Raw genomic sequence first — 19,910 nt, 5'->3', positions numbered from 1 at the left:
TCTCTTGGGTGCTTACTTTGTGTCAAACTTTAATGCTAAGCTCCGGGTATACAAAGAGATAACAAAAACAATCCCTACCCTCAAGGAACTTATGTTCTGATCGGAGAGGCAACATGGATATAAATAGGCATGAAATACATGGAGGGGGACCTTCAAGAGTAAGGCATTAAGAGCCAGAAGGACTGAGAGAGGCTCTCTGAAGAAGCTTGCACTGGAGCTGAGTCTTGAAGGAAACTTTACTTTAATCCTTACAACAATGCTGAGAGGTAGATGGTATTGTTATCCTTATTTTATAGTTGAGGAAACTGAGGCAGACAGGTGAAGTGAGTTGTCCAAGGTCACACAGCTAGAAAGTGTCTGAGGCTGGGTTCGAATTTCTGACTCTAGGCCCAGTGTTCTATCCACTGCAGCGCCACCTATCCTAGTGAACGAGATGAGAGATGGAGTGTGGTTAAACTGATGGCTGAAGTAAATACTCTTATTATAGTTTCCCTACATTTTAGCCGTGATAAAGTATCTCCTACTCTCCTTATGGAAAAGATGGGCTTGATGATAACACAGTTCAGGGGATCTGGAACTGGTCAAGTGGCTGGATTCCAGAAATACGAAGTTCCTTTTCAGCCCGGCGGGAGGTCTCCAGTGGGGCACCCCAGGGATCTCTGCTTGACCTCTCGTGCTCTATAACATTTTCTTCAGTGACTTGGATAAAGTTTCAGATGGCTTGTGAATATCAAACACTGTGGATGATGGTCAAGATCCAAACAGATTCCGATGGGGTAGAGCCCTTGGGATTTTCCAAGATGAAATCCACTAAAAACTCAGTGGAGATCAATGTAAAGTCTTATACCTGGTTCCAAAAAATCAACCTCCCAGGTATCTGATGGGGGCATCCTAGTTTGTCAGAAAAAGATCAGGCCCTGGTGGCAGCCTACGGGTATAAACAACGTGAGTCAGCAGCCTACCCAGCAGCCCCCAAAAGGTACAGCTACCTTGGCTGCATTAAGGAAGGCCTAGTTTCAAGAAATTAGGAGGTGATCCAAGTCCTGCTCTCCTCTACTCCGGTCAGACCTGTCTGGAATATTGTCTTTAGGTCTGAGCATCCCAGTTTAAGGACACCGGTAAGCTTGGGGGAACATCCCGGATGGAGAAGGACCTTGAATTCATGTCATCTGAGGACCTTTTGAAAGAAATGGGCATGTTTAGCCATGAGAAGACCAGTTCCGGAGAGGACATGAGAACTGTCTTCAAATATGTCAAGGACTGTCGTGTGGTGCAGAGGAACTGTTCAGCTCGGATGGCCCCAGAAGTTGACAACTCATGGTCATCGGTGGAAGCAACAATTTTAGGCTTGAAGTGAAGAAAACTTCTTAACAGTTGGAGCTATCCCAGAGTGGAATGGTTCCTCCTCCTCTCTCTGTCTGCCCTCCTGAGATCTTTGCCAGAGATCAGGTGATCCCTTTCCTGACAGATCATAATGTGGATTCACTTTAGGCCTGATTTTGACCAGATGATCACTGAGGCAGCCATTCCAACTCTCACTTTCTGTGTGAGTTCTCTAGCTAGGCAAACATTGGAAAAAGCTTTTAGTCCATTCTTCTGCCTCTTGAGATGACCAGGCAGTCCAGTGGGTAGGCACGAGGGATTCATGAAGGCTTAAGTTCAAATCTGACCACGGATAGCAGTGTGATCTTGGGTAGGTCAGCTAACTGCTATCTGCCTCAGTTTGTTCATCTGTAAAATGGGGCCAAAAGCACCTAGCTCCCAGGATTGCTGTGAGAAGATCAAATGAGGTAATATCTGTAAAAGTACTTTGCAGACCTTAAAGTAATAGAGAAATGTTTACTAATCTTGGCAGGAGAGTACTTCAATCATTCCAGGCATATATTTTAATGTCTCTGGAGAAGAAAATACCAGTTTCCCTTGCAAAATCATTCTAAATGATCTGAAACTTTGAATGGGAAATCCCTCAGGCCCGCCAACCTAAATCCCCACCACCCTGCAGTTCCTGCCTTTGTCTTGGGTCTTAAATGAGAGATAGGAAGTCATTATCCTCAGCCTCAGTCTGTTCATCTTCACATTAGTAGTCTCTGATCCCATTAGCTCTAGGCCTTTCATCAGTTCTTTCGTAATGAACATTTCTTACGTTTCCTTTTCTCTGGGTAGCTCAGATGGACCCCATGACCGGGAAGGAAGAGTGCCCTCCATTCCCCCTGCTCTGTCCTCTCCACGACCCCTCAAAAAAATATTGGAACCTTTTGGACAGTAATTTCACCTTTTCATTCAGATCCTAGGAAAACCAGAAGTGACGTCAGTAATCATATAGGCCCACGGATTGGGGAGTTTGGAGAGGGAAAATGAGAGCACCACACATTTGGGACTCCAATTCAAGTCCTCTGGCTAAAGGAAAGCCCAAGCCCTTTCCAGTGTTCATGGAAATGTTTCTCTTAATGGCCTTGGAGGCTAGATCTGTGTTTATTCTTTTTCAAAAATAAGAAAGTCCCAAATGTTGTTGTGGCCTTGTTCTTTGGCCTGGGAAGCATAAAGATGCTCAGTGAAGCTCTTAGTGATTACAGATCAGGCCCCATCTATCACCTCTCTCCTTAGGCCACATTCACTCACTTGCTCTGTCTCTGTGTCTGTCTGTGTCTCTCTCTGTTTCTTTGTCTCTTTTTCTGTCTCCTCATCTGTGTGTGTCTTTGTATCTCTTGACTCTCTCTGTTTCTCTCTCTCTTATTATTTGTCTCTGTGTTTCTTTCTCTCTGTCTCCATGTCTCTCTCTTTATCCCTCTCTTCCTCTTGGTCTGTCTCTTGCTCTTTTTCTCTATCTCTGTCTCTCTTGATTTCTTTTTATCTGTCTCTCTTTTTCTCTCCCCATCTTTTTGTCTCTTTCTTTATCTTTACTCTTTATTTCTCTTTGTGTTTGTCTCTATCTTTCTTTATCTCTTCCTTTCTGTCTTTATCTTACTCTGTCTTTCTCTTTCTCTGTATCTTTATCTCTCCATCTCTCACTGTCTCTATCACTGTTTCTATCTCTCTTACTCTCTCTGTCTCTGTTTCTCTCTCTTTCTTTGTCTCCCCATCTGTCTCCCACCAGTAAAATATAAGGCACACTTTTTTGTATTTGTGTCCCTAGCACCTAGCCCAGTGCCCGGCACACAGCTGGTGCTTAATAGATGCTTTTTGAATGAAGGGACAAATAGCAGGTAGAGCCAGCTGAGGGGCACGGAAGGAAATCCTTCACAGGGATGTTTAGGCAGTCCGGCGGCAACTGCTTGGCAGGAGAAGGAAGCAGGCCGAGCTTTGGGTTGTGGCAAGGCCTAGTTATGTGATCTTGGGGGCCTCCGGTGCATCTCATGCACACATCGCCTCCTTCTCGACCAGACTGGAAACTCTTTGAGGGCAGAGACTGGGTCCTTTTTCCTCTCTGTATTCCTCATGCCAAGCTAGTATCAAGAACTATTTTCTGCCTTCTGGGCTAATCCCTCTAATATGCCTCCAGCCATGACTCCCAAAAGAAAAAAGGGCCTCGGGGCCAAGGGTTCGGGCCTCTGTGGTTAGGTCTGCCAGGTTGGCCCCAGCCACCCTCCCCCCAGCAGTTCCTCATGTCTTTGACGTCTTCACCCCCTCCTTGTTCTGTCCTCACTGGCAATAAAACACAATTGGCAATTTGCCCCAGCTTGTCCGTTGAGATCCTTTGGTCTGGAAGGTCCCATAAGCCTTTGCTTCTCCAGGCTCATTTCTTCCTCCCGGCCTCATTTTGCCGGATCTCTGCTGAATCTGCCCCGTTAGTGCCATCCCCTTCTTATCAGCAGCTTTGGGGCCATCTTGCTGGGTTTGCCAAGAGGCCAGTCCCTAGATTAGGCGGTAGGTAGCTGGGATTGTTTGTGGGCCTCGTTGTCTGGCAAAAAGAACCTCAGACACCCCGAGGAGAGAAACCCTGGCAATGATCGGGACCAGTTGGCTACTTCTTATTGAGAAAGCCCAGACAGGCGCCCACAAAACATAGCTGCAATGGTAGCAATGCTTATAGCACCCTGTAGTAGAGAACAGATAGGATTCAGGGGAAGGGGCAGGAGACTTGGAGTCCTGAGACCCGGGTTCAAATCCCAGCTTTGCCAGTGACTTGCTTCCCCTTCCTGGACCTCAGTTTCCTTCTTTGTAAAATGAGGGGATTAGACTAGATGGTCTCTGAGGGCCCTTTCTTGCTCTAGACTTAGCATCCTCTGATTACTGCCTGTAGCTCACCATCTACTCTTTGTGGGCCCTCACACAAATCACTTTGACTCTCGGGACCTCAGTTTCCTCATCTGTTCGAGTTTGACCAGATGTCCTCTGGGTCCCCAGCTCGAGAGCTAGGATCATCTGGCAAGACTATAGTCATTTGCTTCTTCAACTGGGGTTTGTGACTCCATGTGGGGTCGCAGAACCGATTGTGGAGGTCATGAAAGCGTGATTTATTACGGCTAAATATTTGATTTGGATTTTATATACCTGTGGCCACATGAAAATTTCCCTGGAAGAAAGGAGTTGCAAGAAGATAAGGTTTTAAGAAGCCCTGATCTGTGTAGTAAGAGGACAGCTAGATGGCACCAGGCCGGGAGTCAGGAAGACTTGAGTTCAAACCCAGTCTCAGACACTTATTAGTTGTGTTTCCCTTGGCGAGTCACTTCGCCCTGCTTGCCCCAGTTTCCTCATCTGTAAAATGAGCTGGAGAAGGAAATGACAAACCACTTCAGTATCTTAGCCCGGAATACAGTCAGGGAGAGCTGCACACAGCTGAAAATGACTAAACAACAGGATAGTAAGAACCAGAGCAAGATGGCTCAGGGATGGTCTTTATAGTTTTGTTTTTGATATTTTGGTCTTTATATCCAAACACCTAACATAGGGCTTGACACATAGTAGGAGCTTCTGAAATGTTTGTTGACTGACTGGTTGATAGAACCGTTTTATAGTGGAAAGAGCTTTGGATTTCACATTAGAGGACAAAGGTTTGAGTCTTGGCCCTAATACAATGGACTTGGACTTGGGATGAGTTCAAATCCTGTCTCAGTCACTTATTCGCTGTGTGATCCTGAGTTTTGGTCTGCCTTCAGTTTCCTCATCTACAAAATGGGGATGAGAAGAGCATCCGCTTCCTAGGGATTTTATGAGGATCAATTGAAATCATCCCGGTAAACTTTAAGGTTTTGAAAACGTTACTGTTGTTACTTGTGATCACTTGGGGTCATCCTATCTCTCTTGGCTTCAGTTTTTTCCTCTGTAAAATGGGAACCCTTGTCCTTGCCCACTTTCCACCGAGGTTGTTAGGAGAATGAAATTCGATGGAAGGTGCAGAGGGGCAGAGCATGTATGAGCCTTAGACATCCTCTCACCCACCCTTCTTTGATTTCCCCGAAGGAACAGTGACTTGCCTAAGACCCTTATGCCATGATTTCTGGCCAGGGGGCGTTCTCTGTCTCCTCTGTGTTTGGGCAGCTTTCCAGGTCCTTCCTCGCCGGCATGACGTTCTAGAGTCCCGGCGGCTCCGGTCCCAGCGGGGGCTGCCGTTCCCCCAACCCATCCGCCTGCCAGTGGCCAGGAGAGTGAGCTGCCCTCAGGAAACATGTGCGTGTTTTCAAATAAGTCAAGAAAGTAAGCCTCTTGCTAAGCCCTTTTGTCCTGACCCCGGAAGGCCCGTCCTAGGGGCCAAACAGCAACAGCGGCAGGGAGAGGCCTCGTGTGCGCACGTGTGTGTTTGTATGCGTGTGTTCCTTTGTAACTGAGCCCCACAGATTGGGATCTGCCTCCCCCGCCCCCCATCAAAAGTAACTTTATGCTGCCTATTACCTTGGAGGAAGCCGAGATGAGTGATAGTGGATGGAGAGATACTCCTATGTAGGACTGTTTTGTCCTCCAGATAGCAGGCCCTCGAAGGCATTACCTTAATCCATCCCCCGCTGTGTCAGATGGTCCTCCGGTTACATAATAGGTGACAGCCAGCTGTGAGCAGATGGGCCCTGGAGGCCAGCAGAGCTTACACAAAAGGTCTCCCGGTCCTCCCCCCTTCCCGCTTTACCTTCCCATCCTTGGCCCCACAGAGCGTTCCCGGAGCTTCCCCGCGACTCTGTAAGATTGTCAGAACACGTGTCTCCCAGCAGAAGTCTCTACAAGTTTTGTTATTTCCATTTTAGAGATGAGGCAGCCGAGACTTAGAAAGGTAAAATCAACTTTTCTGGAGGAACGAGGCTAGTAAATGTGGGGTCTAGATTTGAATCTAGGGCTCTCCCGCCAACTAGGGAGCCTTCCACGATACCCTCCTGGAGCCAGGATTTGGCTGCTCAGCTGCCTCCACTGAGTCCTTCTTGCCTACCAGCTCGCATTCTGACTTGTTGCCTAGGTACGTAAAGCCTCTCCCATTCAGGCACTTGGCTGTTTATCTTACGGAGCTCCAGCCCCCACTGTCCCAAGCGCAGCCTCTGTTTTCTCATCTCTGCGCCTTTGTCCAGCTCTTCCTTTGCCTGGGACATCCTCTCTCCTTTTCACTTGTTGAATTCTCAGCCGTTTCTTAAACCTAATTCAAATGCTCCTTCCTCTGGGAAGCCTGTTTTGTAAGGGCCTCCCCCTCAGATCTCAAAGATCTCATTATCAAGTTCTCATGTCTTAGAAGTAGCGATATAGGTGTGGCCTCCTCCTGTTGGGTGCTGGGCATTGTAGTGGAGTAGACGGGGCACTGCCTTGGGAGTTCTGAGGATCTGGGTTCAAATTCCTTGACCCTCCAGTCACTCTTTTCCCTCCTCTATGGAAGGTGGGGATTGGACTTAATGGCTTTTTAAGGTTTCTTGCCAGCTCTAAAAATAGGATCGGTGGAGCATTTATTAAGCGCCTATGACTCGCCCGACACTAGACAACGGCCAACGTACTGGGCACTGAGACTACGGACAAAATCACAAACACAGCCCCTCCCCTCAGGGGGCTTCATAAGCTAGAACAACAACTAGTACGGGAGGAAGGGTGTGAGAATCTGGGAGGGGCAGAAAAAGTCTCTGTGAAAGAGAAACAGAGACAGAGAGAAAGATGAGATCTTGAGACACAGAAACAGAGAGAGAGAGAGGGACAGAGACAGAGAAAAAGAGAGAGACACAGAAACAAAGAGAGGGGACAGAAAAGGGACAGAGATTGAGAAAAAAAAGACAGACACAGAGACAAAGAGAATGACAGAGAAGAGACAGAGACAGAAAGAGACAAAGGGAGAGAGGGAGAGACAGAGAAAGGAGACAGAGAAGGTTGTACTGAAGCTGAACCTTGAGGGGAACAAGGGATTTTACCAATGGGAGGCGAGAAGGGAGGGTATTTCACAAGCATGGGGAGCCTTCCCATTGCCCCGTGCCACAATGGCAGCCACTGAGGAAATCTTTTGGGGAGGGACTAGTGCCTCCCAATAGAAGAACGACAAGGTGTGAAACCCGATAGCAATGGTGTCTGCCTCGATTCAGGTGGACTCCTCAGTAATCACGGAGCTGTGAAACCATAAGAGCAGGTGTTCATTCGCTTTCAAAGGATTTATTTTTCTTTTGGAGAGGATGCAACATGGGGTGCCTTCAAATAACCAGCTCCCCTTGGACATTTCACATTGAATTTGATTTACCCACAGTTTTCAGGAACACATCTGTTGCATGAATCACAATTAAAATGGCAGTATTTTCTCAATGCAATTGACCTTCCTCAAGGAGCAGCTATTCAGACAGGCCTCAATCGGATTAGTAAACCCCCTAGGGTGTTGCAGAACTGATGGAAGAACGCTTGCAGGTGTTTAAGAGAAAGGTAGGAGTGAACACACACACGGACACAATCTCAGACTAAATCCTTTTTCGTGCAGTCAGTGAACGGCGAAGGCCAGAGTAATTCTGAGAAGGGAAACTGAGGTTCTGAGAACTAAAGTAATCCGACCAAGGTCATGAAGCGAGGCCGAGGACCCAGCAGACTGATCCAGATGGCTGACGAGCCCAGTTAAAGAACAGGACTTGGGGAATTTGGACTCAGAACATGGTCCCTACTAAAACTTTAATGGATTTTCTAGAGAGATTCGTCCTCGTGGTACTGGGGTATGGTGAAAAGGATACCGGAGACTTTGGAATTGGAGAACTTGGGCGTCTGTTTCACCTCACTGGGATTTGGTGTTTTTCTGCAAGATGCAAGGAAGCAGAGGGAATCACAGAACCCGAGGATCACCACGGACGTCAGCAGCCATCTGGAGAAATCTTTCCTTGCACAGTTGTCACCTGACTCCCTTACTCACCAGGCTGACATAAAGAGAGACCTCTAATTCTTACCTTTGAGAGTCTGATGGGACCAAGTGGTGCTCTCTTCCTTCCAGGCCCCATAGGAAGTGCCCTGAGCTAACAAGAAAGGCCCAAAGTCCTTTGGGACAGCTTGTGGAAAAGTGAAGGAGCAAAGACAAAGCAATCCCTTAGATTGCTCTTCATCTACCACAGACCACGTCAGACACCAGATACTTAGTAAACAATTCCTTTGTTCTTGGTTTCCTGTGAGGGGATTGTGGGAAGGAAGGTGAGAGTAGTACAAATAGGCAGTTCAGCATAGTTGCCTCGGAAGACTTGATTTACAATCCTCACTCAACTCTCTCACTTTTATAAAAGAGGAAACTGTGTCCCTAGAAAGTTAAATGGAATTTGAACTCGGGTCTGATGGATTTTTTTAAGCCCCCAAAGCGATATAGAAATGGAAGCTCTTATTCAAGTCATTTCAATCGATAAAAAGTGTTCACTGTGCGGCGCACTTGGCACACAACACCAAAAGTCCAGCAGCCCTCACCCCACTGTAAAGGCGAGGTGGGGTAGGAAGAATGGTGCATGGATACAACATGGAAACACGTCAATACAAAACAACGTCAGGATGGAGGAGCCCTTTCAAGGAAGCAAGAGGTGATGAGGGACAGCATCAGAGACGTGGTGAAGGTGTCGGGTTTAGAGAACAACTGGCAGCTCCGCTTTGGCTGGGACATCAAGAGTGGGAAATGAAAGGTCTGAAGAAGTAGATGAGAGTCAGACTGTGAATAGTGAACTGAGGAGTTAATATTTTATTTTGGCGACAATAGGGAACCACAGCTGTCTGGTTGGCTGTGGTTTCCTTTGTTTTGAAGCAATAAAGTCTAACTGAGGACAACCCCTGGTAGCCGTGGGAGAGGCCAGGGGGCCTGGAGACCAATTGAGAGGTCAGCTAAGATGTGATCATGTGAAGGAGGGAACAGGTTCAAGAAGTGTTATAGATATGACATTGATGAGGCAAATGATTAGGAGTAAAGAGTAAGGGAGAAGAGTCAAAGGGTCCCATCGAGGTCACAGACCTGAGGGACCAGAACTTTGGAAGAGATGTGGTAGGAGGGACGGATGATGAATTCTGTTTTAGGCAGATTGTGTTTGATTTGTCTCCAGTGCATCCAGGGAGGGATGACTGTCAGGATGTTGTTTTTCAAGAGATAAAGAGAAAAAGAGGCTGTCACCGTCAGATAGGAGGAGAATCAAGAAAGAGCAGTGTCTGAGAAACAAAGGAGAGAATGAATAAATGGAAGTTCCCCTAGAGTTGGAAGTCATGAGGATGGTGAGCATAACCACCAGGAAGTCTCTGGACGTTTCTCCTTCCAGAGGCAATGGGAGCAATGGAAGTTCTTAGAGTAGGATGTAGGAAGGAGGAGGAGGGTAAGCTACTAGGCCTCAATGGCAGGATAGAAAATGACCCAAAGAAAATGAGGTGATGTATTAGCCACTGGGTCTAGCCCTCCCACACATGATCTCTGGTGGCCCTATGGAGAGGTTGGAACGGCAACAACAGCAATACTTGGTCAAGGCAAAGGTGAGGGGAGCCACGGTCCCCAGGGAATTCAGAGAGTACCTAGGAAGATGAGATTTCATGAGGTCTAACATTTGGAGCTTAGAAGTCATTGAAAACAGGAGAGATACACAAGATTTGAAAAGAGCAATTGTTCCATTTTCAGAAAAGAGAAGAGAACTCTCCACTTTGATTCCCAGGAAAATTCTAGGATTGATCATTAAAGTGATGGTTGACAAACAGCCAGAAAAGGCATGACTATTATGATCGAGGCCATTATGATCAAGGCAGTTGTGATCAAGAGCAGGTGATGCCAGACTAACCTTATTTCTTCGTTTGACAGGATGACTAAACTAACAGATAAGGAGAATGCTGGGGATATACTTTCCCTAGATTTAGCAAAGCTTTTGAGTAAATATAAAAAGATGTGAATTTGATGAAAATGGCAATAGCGTGAATTCCAAGTTGGTTGGATACCAGACTCAAAAAGAAATGAATAATTAATGAACATTAATATGGTTATTAAAAAAATTAAATTTTACTATAGTAGGACATCTCTAGTAAATAATCCCCAGAGATCTATCTGTATGTGGTCCTGTGCTGTTTAACTTTTTTTTTCCAATTATTTGGATAAGATCAGCTTTGGATGTGACCCAAAGCTGGGAGCATTAGCTACTGTCTACCCATTAGATGACAGAGTAAAGATACAAAAACTTTAGACCTGCCTAGATATTGGACTAGATCTGTTAAATTGGAGTTCAATAGGGATCAATGTAAAGTCTTGAACTGGGGTACAAAAAATCATCGTCAGTATTACATGGTTAGGCAACAGTACTGAAAAGAACCTGGAGATTTTAATAGCCTCAATTGTGGTGGGGCTGCCCAAAGAGTTCATGGGATCTTGAGTTGCCCTAAAAAAAAAAACATAACTCTTGGAAATATGGAAATAGTAATTTCATAACTACCTATTAGTGTTGTGTCCCTTGCTGGTGAGGCAGGCGAGGTTGAACCCTTGGAGATAGCTATCCTGTTGCACTGACTTGAGGTCCTTAAGCTCAGCTAGCAGAATAACACACTGGGAAGAAAATGAACCAGGACTCATTAAAACCTACCCTGAAGAATGTGTCCTTAATGGGCACATATGGCTCTTCTTCTTTCATGTCCCTGTCGAGGTCACTCAAGGGAGAGACACTTGACCTCCCACCTTGGTGACATGGTATGTTTGCGTTTAATTTAATACATGCTGTTTGAACCAAAATAGAGGAGACCAGGAAACTGAAACTGGTGGAAAGGGATGTTGGCGGCACTGGAGGGGACATAAAGTATCTTCTAAAGTGGGTCAAAATATACAGCTTGAATCCATGTTCCCTTACCCAAATCTAGTGTCCTCTCCACTGTACCATGGTAGAAATTTCTTCATCAGTAAAGGAGGATTATGGTATCATAAATTGAGAGCTGGAAGGGAACTTAGGGACCATCAAAGTCTAATAACCTCCTCATTTTACAGATGAGGGGACTGAAGCTAGCTTAAAGAGATAAAAATAACTTGGGGGTCACACAACTTGTGTGTGAGGCCGGATTCAGATCCAGGACTTCTTGACTCTGTCAAGTTGGCAGCTGGCGGTACAGTGGGTGGAGAGCTGAGTTCTGATTTAGGAAGATCTGAATATAAATCCTACCTCAGACATTTATTAGCTGTGTGACCTTGGTTAAATCATTTAACCTGTCTGCCTCCATTTCCTCATCTGTAAAATGAAAATCACAATTGCACCTATTTCCCAGGGTTATCACGAGTCTCGAAAGCACTTAGCACAGTGCCTGGCATTTAGGAGATGCTACATAAATGTTAGTAGCTATTATTATTATGAATTATTATGAAAGTGCCTCACAGCTTGAAATGCTCCAACAAAGGCAAGTTCCTCAGTATTCCCACAGGTCATAGTCCAAGACTATCTGATACTGGTTTGTAGGTGCTTCCTCCCCCCTCTCTAGCTTTTTCCCCATAACCACCATCGACTAGGTTCTCGATTGGACTTGCTCTTCTTGGTCCCAGAAGTTGAAGGGAGGTAAATTCAATCTGAATATTAAAGGGAAAGGCTTCCTAACAATTAGAGTTGACCAACCATGGAATTGGCTGCCTTGAGAAGAGATAAGTCCCCTGTCCTGGGAGGCTGGGTGGCTGTTTATTAGGATTCCTGCTGAGATATAAGTTGGACTAGATTCCCTCTTGGGCTTTTCTGCATCGGAGATTCCATAATTGTGATTTTCTCAGTGAACAAAGCGAAGAAACCTCACCAGAGCTTTAGCACAGCTCTGTGCAGGAACAGCCATCGGGCCCGCCCTATTAGTACCACTAGAATCAGAGACTCCTAGACCTAGAATGGGAAAGGACCCTGGTGGCCATCAAGACCACTCCCTTCATTTAACAGGTGGAGAAACTGATCCTTATGGAAGCAGAATGACTTATATACAACCATATCTAAGATCATGTAGCTAGAACTAGAAGAGACCACAGATGGCATCAAGCCCACAGCCTTACTTAGGAGGAAACTGAGGCTCAGAGAAGGTAAATGATTGGCGGAAGGACTCGAGCCAATTGTCTGAGTACAGGAACCCCGTTGTATTTGTCAGTGGGGTTCCAGGGAAAACTTTAGAGCCTCCTTAAGAGCCTGGTGATAAATAAGGTAGAGAGAAGGCAGTGTGGAGTTTTAGAAGCAGCTGCCTCTGAAAGGGCTTCTTCCCCGGTCTCTACAATCATTCCAGTTCCCAAGGGGCTGGGGCGTTCTAATCTCTTCAATAAGCAAAATGACCAAGTATTTGAGTGCCAGCTTGGTTTTTCGGGATCATGCTGCGGCCTTGTCTCCTGCAACCAGAGAGAGGGGATTATTCTTGCTCAGTGATTTAGATCTTGATTATAGGTTGTTGATGTAATTTGGCTGATGGAGGTCAACAGTGTTAGACAAAGAATATGGCGGTGTAACATTAGTAGCCCCCAAGGATGAAGAGCTAGAGAGGAGTGGGCGTTAACAGGTTGCCTACTCGGTCACCTAGGCGACAGCGTGAGAGCTAGGGGCTCAGAGCAGTCAGCAGCCTGTGAGCTGCCTCAGTAGGAGACTAAGTGCTCAAATGGCTGCCACGGGATATGGACCGTTCGACAGAGAACAGACTGGCCTTTGTCTTTGGACTGCTTTCCTTCTGATACGAGACCTGTCTCCCAGCTCACTGGTTCTTACGCTATCTAAAATGGCACTTAAAATCCTATCTCTGACATCCTCACTACCTGTATGACTTTGGTGAAGTCACCTGTAAAATGGAGGGGAAGCTAGATGACTTCTAAGAGATCTTTCCTTTCCCTGGGCCTCAGTTTCTCCTTCTATGAAAACAAGAAATTGGACTCAATGGCCACCGAGGACCCTTCCAGGTATAGAGCTCTGATTGTCTGATCTTATGTCTCTCTGTAGGGATGGTCAGGAACAATCTATAGGAGAGTTGGGGTAAGGATTCCCACTACCTGGTCCTTCCCATCTTGTTCCCTCTCCAGAGGGACCAAATAAAAAAGGAAAATGGCTGCTGGCCCAAATATGTTTCACTAACAGTAGAGTGGTTTCAAAGCAGGAGCCGCCAGGCCCTGGGTCAGAGTTCCTGAGTGGACAAGTGATATCCTTGGCACTGCCTCAGAATACACCGCACTGTGCCGGGATACCCCAGGACAATAGGAAACACACTTCACACATATCATCATGTAGATATTAAAATCTTTTGCAGAAAGCAAGGAAGAGAGATGAGGCAATTATTAGAGTTATGTGTCTACAGTTCCACTAACATCGAAGCTACTGGTACTACCAAGAGGGGTTCTAGGGACCATAGTTCCTGCCACCGACCGGCAGGTGGTCCCTGTATATTTCCTACCACAGATGATCCAATGTGATGGATAAGATACGTTTACCATCTCTGATTTGGGACCCTATTATGAGCCCCAAAAAGGGAGAAGAAAACTAATCTCTCCATAATCAAGAAAAAGGAGTTGAGCTAAATGACTTTCTGTTCTAAAGTCCTTTCCTTTTCTGCCATTATTCTGTGTTCTTTATTCTGAACTCCCTTCCACTTCGAACATTTTATAATTTATGTTTTAAGTCCCACCCAGTGCGGCCATTCCACATTCTACAGCTCTCCCTGCCCCCTCCCCTGACCTTCTCTCTTCCACTTCCCTTCTAGCTCTGACAATTTTTGTTGAAATGCCCCTTTTTTCTAGCTTAATAGTTTTAATATAGCTTTTTCCAACTCTAAAATTCCATGTCCCATGTCCTAAGGTCGTTCTTATTCAAGCACTCAGATTACCTATAATGTTTCTTTTATCTTGCTACTAGGTGTCGATTCCCATTAAATCTCCCTTCTCTATCTACTTCAAGGTATATCAAACATAAAAAAGTCCACATTACTCATCCCTATCCACCCCAGCAAAAACAATCATTCACCAAAGAGAAAAGGGGAAGAGCTGGGGAGAGGGAGGGAATGGAACATTTGCCTTTTAAAGTAAAGGTGCACAAAGTCAGGCGTATAGTTGGTACTCAATAAATGCTTTGTTGAGTTTTTGGCTCCTTGATGTCTTCTTCCATCCACTGGGAGCATCAGAAGGCTTAAGGTGTTGCTCATTAGAACTAAAAGAGATCTTAAGTCTCACTTTATGAACACTATCTCCTCTTTCACAACTCCTCCCACACCATCCTATTTCCTTTTTTGGTGCTTCATTACCAAAAGCCTGGATTTCCCCTTCCTTTTATCTCTGTGTCTTACATACGGTTTCCAGCAATCATCGAACCATTTCTTGATCCCTGTGAAGTTGTTTATTATAGGTTCTGACTCTTAATGTTGTTTTGAAAAACGATCAGGAAGACAAAGCCTTAATTACAGGTGTCAATATGGGGGAGTGTTGGCTGAGCCGGCGTCCTTGCTGTGAAGTAACAAACAATGGTAACTTTAAGTTGTGATCATTGACTCGTGGGTACTAATGGTTTTAATGACGACCAGACATCTTGTAATCACTCGATTACTTTAGCCTCCGCCGTAACAGTGACCGCGGCACTTGGTTTAGTCTCTTTGTTCGTCGTCTCGTTCTTCCCTGCCTCGTTTGGGTGTTTATGTGATTCCCGCCAGTGTCGGACCAGTTCATTTTAATCATCGGTTTGGACTTCAATTTTTTCCTTGCCGGTCTTTTGTCTCCTTCACTCACCAGACAGAATGTATCTTTCAGACCTTCTTGCCTAGAAACAACTCAAGGAGACACTCTGGAGACACATTAACAGGTCCATCTGCTTCTGTCTTTTGCTCTTTTAGGGAAACAAAAGTACCTGTGTGCCAGCAGGAATGATTGCACCATCGATAAATTCAGGAGGAAAAATTGCCCATCATGCCGGCTCCGAAAGTGCTATGAAGCAGGGATGACCCTTGGAGGTACGTTCAGAATTTTTGTTTGTAAAATGGATTTTCTTCTCACGTGATCTGAGAAAGAATCAAGGTTTTAGAAACAGACCAGCTTACACGGCTTGGGACACTCGACCCCCTTGCATCTCACTGAATCTGTCAGGAGCCCCCAAACATGCCACAGGACCCTCTGTGGTTGGGTGGACCCATTGAGTAGTGGTAAGTGGCTGTCCGGCCACAGATTCAGTCCTCGCTAGGAAATTTTAATTTAATCTGTGTAACTGATCTATTTGATTACATTAATTAAATCTATTTAAGTGGCCACTTGGGGTCAAAGGACCGAGGAACACGGCTCTGCTCCAGACCCTGCCCCAAATTTTGAGGAGTGTATACAAGCTGACACCTCTTTCCCAGACACAATGGAAGGAATAGGGAAGGGCTTTAAAAGATGTCAAGCATATGGCTGTCACCGAGCACTGTTAAACAGCTTTATCCCTCACTGCCGGGCCCCTTTATATATTCAAGGCCTAAAACTCAAGGCAGCTCTCAAAGCACACTGGGTGATCCTAGTATACGAGACTTCTCCAGGGCAACAGAAAATATAAAGAAACCCAAAGATACATACATTGTCTGCTAGGAAGAGCCCCGGGCTTGGAGTCAGCAAAGCCAGGTTTGTATTGAAGTTCTAGCACTCATTCGCCTCAGTTTCCCCATCTGTAAAATGAGAGGGCTGTGCCTCTAAAGTTCCATCCAGCTCACAGTCCATGCTTCTGTGATCTTGTGCTTAGAGGAAAGCCACCCACGCAGCTATATCCCCAGGGCTGCCCTCTGCTAGCCAGTTAATACCTGGTTCTCAGCTTTCCCTTCTCTCAAGATCCTAAGCTCTACCCAGAGAAAGCAGAGTCCCTATGGCTTTTATCAGCTGCCGGCTCTAAGGCTCTGAGTCGAGGAGACTTCGGAGCTCTCATTCTGGTTTGGGGCAAGAGCCGCCTCTTCCCTGCTCCCCACGGGGTTCCGCTCTGTCCAGCTCGGCTCCATCCCGCACAGAGTCTGTGTCTTGGTTGCCAAATCCACCCAGTAAATTTCCTACTCTACTTTACCCAGAGATGAGCAGGAATTGGTGTTTTTTTTCTCTCTCGGGCTCTTCAGGCAGCAGCATTTTTCCGAGGGGCTCTGCTGTGGCTCTGCGGCTAGCCAGCTGCTGGGAAGAACCTCACTTTTTCCCAGGGGGCTCTCCCCTTGCCTTTCCCCAGCCCCCAGCCCTAGCCTGGCACCCTCCCATTCTCTGGCCCAGGCTCCAGGCCAGAAGGTTCCAACCCAGCTTGTTGATGCTCTGGCCAGTGGGGGGGAAGGGGGAGAAGGAAAGCTGCTTGGAACTCCACTTCTCATTGCTCTGTGCTTCCATCTGCCTGGAACCAGCATCCCTCCTCTCCCTCCCCCTTCCCCCCTGCCACCCAAACGCTACTTCCTTCAGGGATTTGCCTCTTTCACGACAAAAGCAGACTCATTAAGGCACTTTGATCCAGAAATCGGAATGGGAGGAAGGCAAACCTGTTCCTCTCCCCCGGTACCTTATTATAAGCAATCAACCCAGCAAATACTAAGAGCCCCCACAAAAAGCTCGGCCCTCTTCTCTCCCTCTCTGGGCCTAATTGAAAGCAATTACACCTCTCTGGCTGTTCCCTCACCCATTTTGAGAGAAATGCCCCCATGGCTCGTGTGCCCGTGTGCATACCAAGCAGAGCTGCTATCTCTCCCCCTTGCCGCCCCCTCCTCCCCCTCCCACCTCACTGGCACACACCAGGACTTTTTGATGGCCCCGCATCATGACACAGCCACTAAGGCGAGCAGAAAGAACGTGTCCAACCGGCCAGGTGGTCCGAGGCCCCTTTGTGTCTTGCGCGTCTCGGCAAACGACCGGGAACTGAGTAAGGAGTGACAGCCGGCGTTGTGATAGCACCCGGTGGCCGTGGCCAACCGCTGCTTTGACCGTCACTACTGCCCCGGGGACCAGTCTAGCAAAGGGCCTTTCCTGCCGTGCTCCCTGGCTGAGAGTAGGGTCAGGGGATCGCTATCCCCGTGTTCCACATGAACAGACCCAAAAAGGGAAGAGACATGGAAAGAACAGTCAGCGCTCGAGTCCAAATCTTGTGACTTCTGGTCTCTGGGTCTTTGTGCCATAATCAGCTGCCTTAACAACACACGAGGTAGAAAGTCAACAGGATCAGGAGCAGAAGGAACCTTAGAACTCTGGGCAGGACTGATAAGGAAATAATAGTCAACAATTTTCCGGCGGAGGTAGGCCCTTGTCTGCATCACGGACCCCTCTGGCCATGGGGACTTCTCAGAAAACATATAAAAGAAAACCTGTGCTTACAGTAGAAGCCGAGCCACCAAAACTTGTTTGAATGTTTTTTAGAACATGGAATAGCAAATTCTCCTCAATTAGCCTTTACCCAGAAAGGGACTCTGCAATCCAAGTGCTTATTTTTTTTAAGTCAAGATGCAAAATTTTTTGGAAAAGCCAAGTCTTTCAGCGCATTAAGGCCGAGGACCACTGGGTTTAGTGCGTTAGGTTTTCCAGAATCCTTTCTATCTATTGAATCATCTGCTTCTCACAATAACCCTCCAGGAATCCAAAGCTCTGAGACACATTAAAAGACTGTTTAAAAGAAAAACCATCGCCGCACTAATGCACAGGGATAAAATTTTATTGACAGCTTTTGTTTTCACGTCGTCCTCATTCCTGAATATAGTCTTCCTCTTCTCAGCAAGCCATCCCTTGTAACAAAAAGTCTTGTTTTGCTCTGAACCTGTGATTTCATTGGCACAGGGAAGGCTTACTGAGCAAATGGCTTTGACCAGTGGCCATTGGACGCCTACACAGAAATGAGCAGTCTTAGCCCTGGAGGAGGGAAGGAAGGAGGGAGGAAAGGAGAGAAAGAAGGCAGGAAGGAGGGAGCAAGGGGGAAAAAGAAGGAAGGAAGGAAGAAAAGAGGGAAGGAGGGAAGGAAGGAAAAAGAAATGGAAGGAAGAAAAGGAGGAAAGGAAAGGAAGAAAGAAAGAAAAAAGAAAGGAAGAAAAAAGAGAAGGAAAGGAAGAAAGGAATCAAGGAAGGAAGGAGGAAAGGAAAGGAAGAAAGGAAAAGAAAGGGAAGGAAAGGAGAAAGAAGGAAAGAAAGAAAAAAGGGAATGAAGAGAGGAAGGAAGGAGGAAAGGAAGAATAGAAAGAGAAAGTGAAGGAGGAAAGGGGAAGGGAAGGAAGGATAGAAGGAAGAAAAGGAGGAAGAAGAGAAGGAAGGGAAAAGGGAGGTAAGAAAAAAAGGAGGGGAGGAAAGAGAAAGGGAAGGAAAGAAGGAAGGAAGAAAAGGAGGAAAGGGAGGAAGGGAAAAGAAAGAGAAGGAAAGGGAGGGAAGGAAAAAAGGAAGAAAGGAAAGAGAAAGTGAAGGAAGGAAGGAAAGAAAGAAGGGGAAAGCGAGGAAAGGAAAAAAGAGAAAGGGAAGGACAGAAAGAATCAAGGAAAGAAGAAAAAGAAAGGGAAGGAAAGAAGATAGAAGGGAAGAAAGAAAAATGGAATGAAGAAAGGAAAGAGAAAGTGAAGGAAGAAAGAGGAAGGGAAGGAAGGAAAATAGGGAAGGAAGGAAAGAAACAAGAAAGGGAGCAATGAGCAAAAGAAGAGAAGAAAGGAAAAAAGAGAAAGGGAAGGAAAGGGGGAAGGAAAAAAGGAAGAAAGAGAAAGTTAAGGAAGGAAGGAAAGAAGAAGGGAAGGAAGAAAGGAAAAAAGGAATGGAAGGAATGAAATGAGCCAGAAGGGAAGAAAGAAAAGAGGAAATGAAGGAAGGAGGAAAGTAAGGGAGAGAAAGAAAGAAGGAAAAAAGGAAGGAAGGAAGGAAGGAGGAAAAAAGGATTTAGTAAGTGGCTTCCATGTTCCAGGCATTATGCTGAGAGCTTTATAATAATTGGCTCATTTGATCGTCACAATATCCCTTTGAGGTAGGTGCCGTTATCATCCCCATTTTACAAATGAGGAAACTGAGGCAGACAGCAGTAAAGTGCTGTTTCCAGGGTCAGCCCATTGTGGGGCAAGACTTGAACTCTGGGCCTTGCTGACTTCCGAGGCCAGCTCTCCATTCACCATCCCATGCTGCCTCCAATAATGATGGGGCCTGTGTTGCCATTGGTATAGGAAAGTGCCAGTGAGGAAACTCCCTCCACCAGTGCAGTCCTATGTCTCCCTTGGTTGCATCTTTGAGTTTTAAACTATAGTTTGGGACCTGAGACTGTAAAGTGACTTACCCAGGGTCACACAGCCAGTCTGTGTCAAAGGCGAGTGAGGCTTCCAAGGCTGGCTCTCTCTCTAGTGTCATGGCACCAGATGCCTCTTTTTGAAAGTAAGCTTGGCAAAACCAACGCATCGAGCCTCTATCACAGTACGTGCAACATTCTGTACCCATAGGCCCTCACCTGGGCGAGGGAGAGAGGAGGGCGCTTCTCTCTACCCGTAGAGGCAAAGATTAAAGAACCACAGCTGCCTAGCTTAAGAAGTGTGAGTGGCAGGATCGGACTTTTAGGTCATAGATTCATTTGAGCGGGGAATCATCAGGTCCCATCAAATCATTTTACAGCTGAGAAAACTGAGGTCCCTCTTTACTCCCTAATCCC

General features: G+C 46.3%; 1 protein-coding gene across 1 annotated transcript in view; it reads left to right on the top strand.

The window, feature by feature from the left end:
• AR (androgen receptor) overlaps window positions 1–19,910 on the top strand; it is a 193,599-nt gene that overhangs the window by 141,045 nt on the left and 32,644 nt on the right. The window contains exon 3 of the mRNA XM_051968418.1: window positions 15,163–15,279. Coding sequence (XP_051824378.1) covers window positions 15,163–15,279 — 117 coding nt within the window. The remainder of the gene's footprint in view (window positions 1–15,162; window positions 15,280–19,910) is intronic.

Source organism: Antechinus flavipes, chromosome X (assembly GCF_016432865.1).
Source record: "Antechinus flavipes isolate AdamAnt ecotype Samford, QLD, Australia chromosome X, AdamAnt_v2, whole genome shotgun sequence".
Taxonomy (NCBI): domain Eukaryota; kingdom Metazoa; phylum Chordata; class Mammalia; order Dasyuromorphia; family Dasyuridae; genus Antechinus; species Antechinus flavipes.
This window is presented reverse-complemented; position numbering and strand designations above follow the sequence as displayed.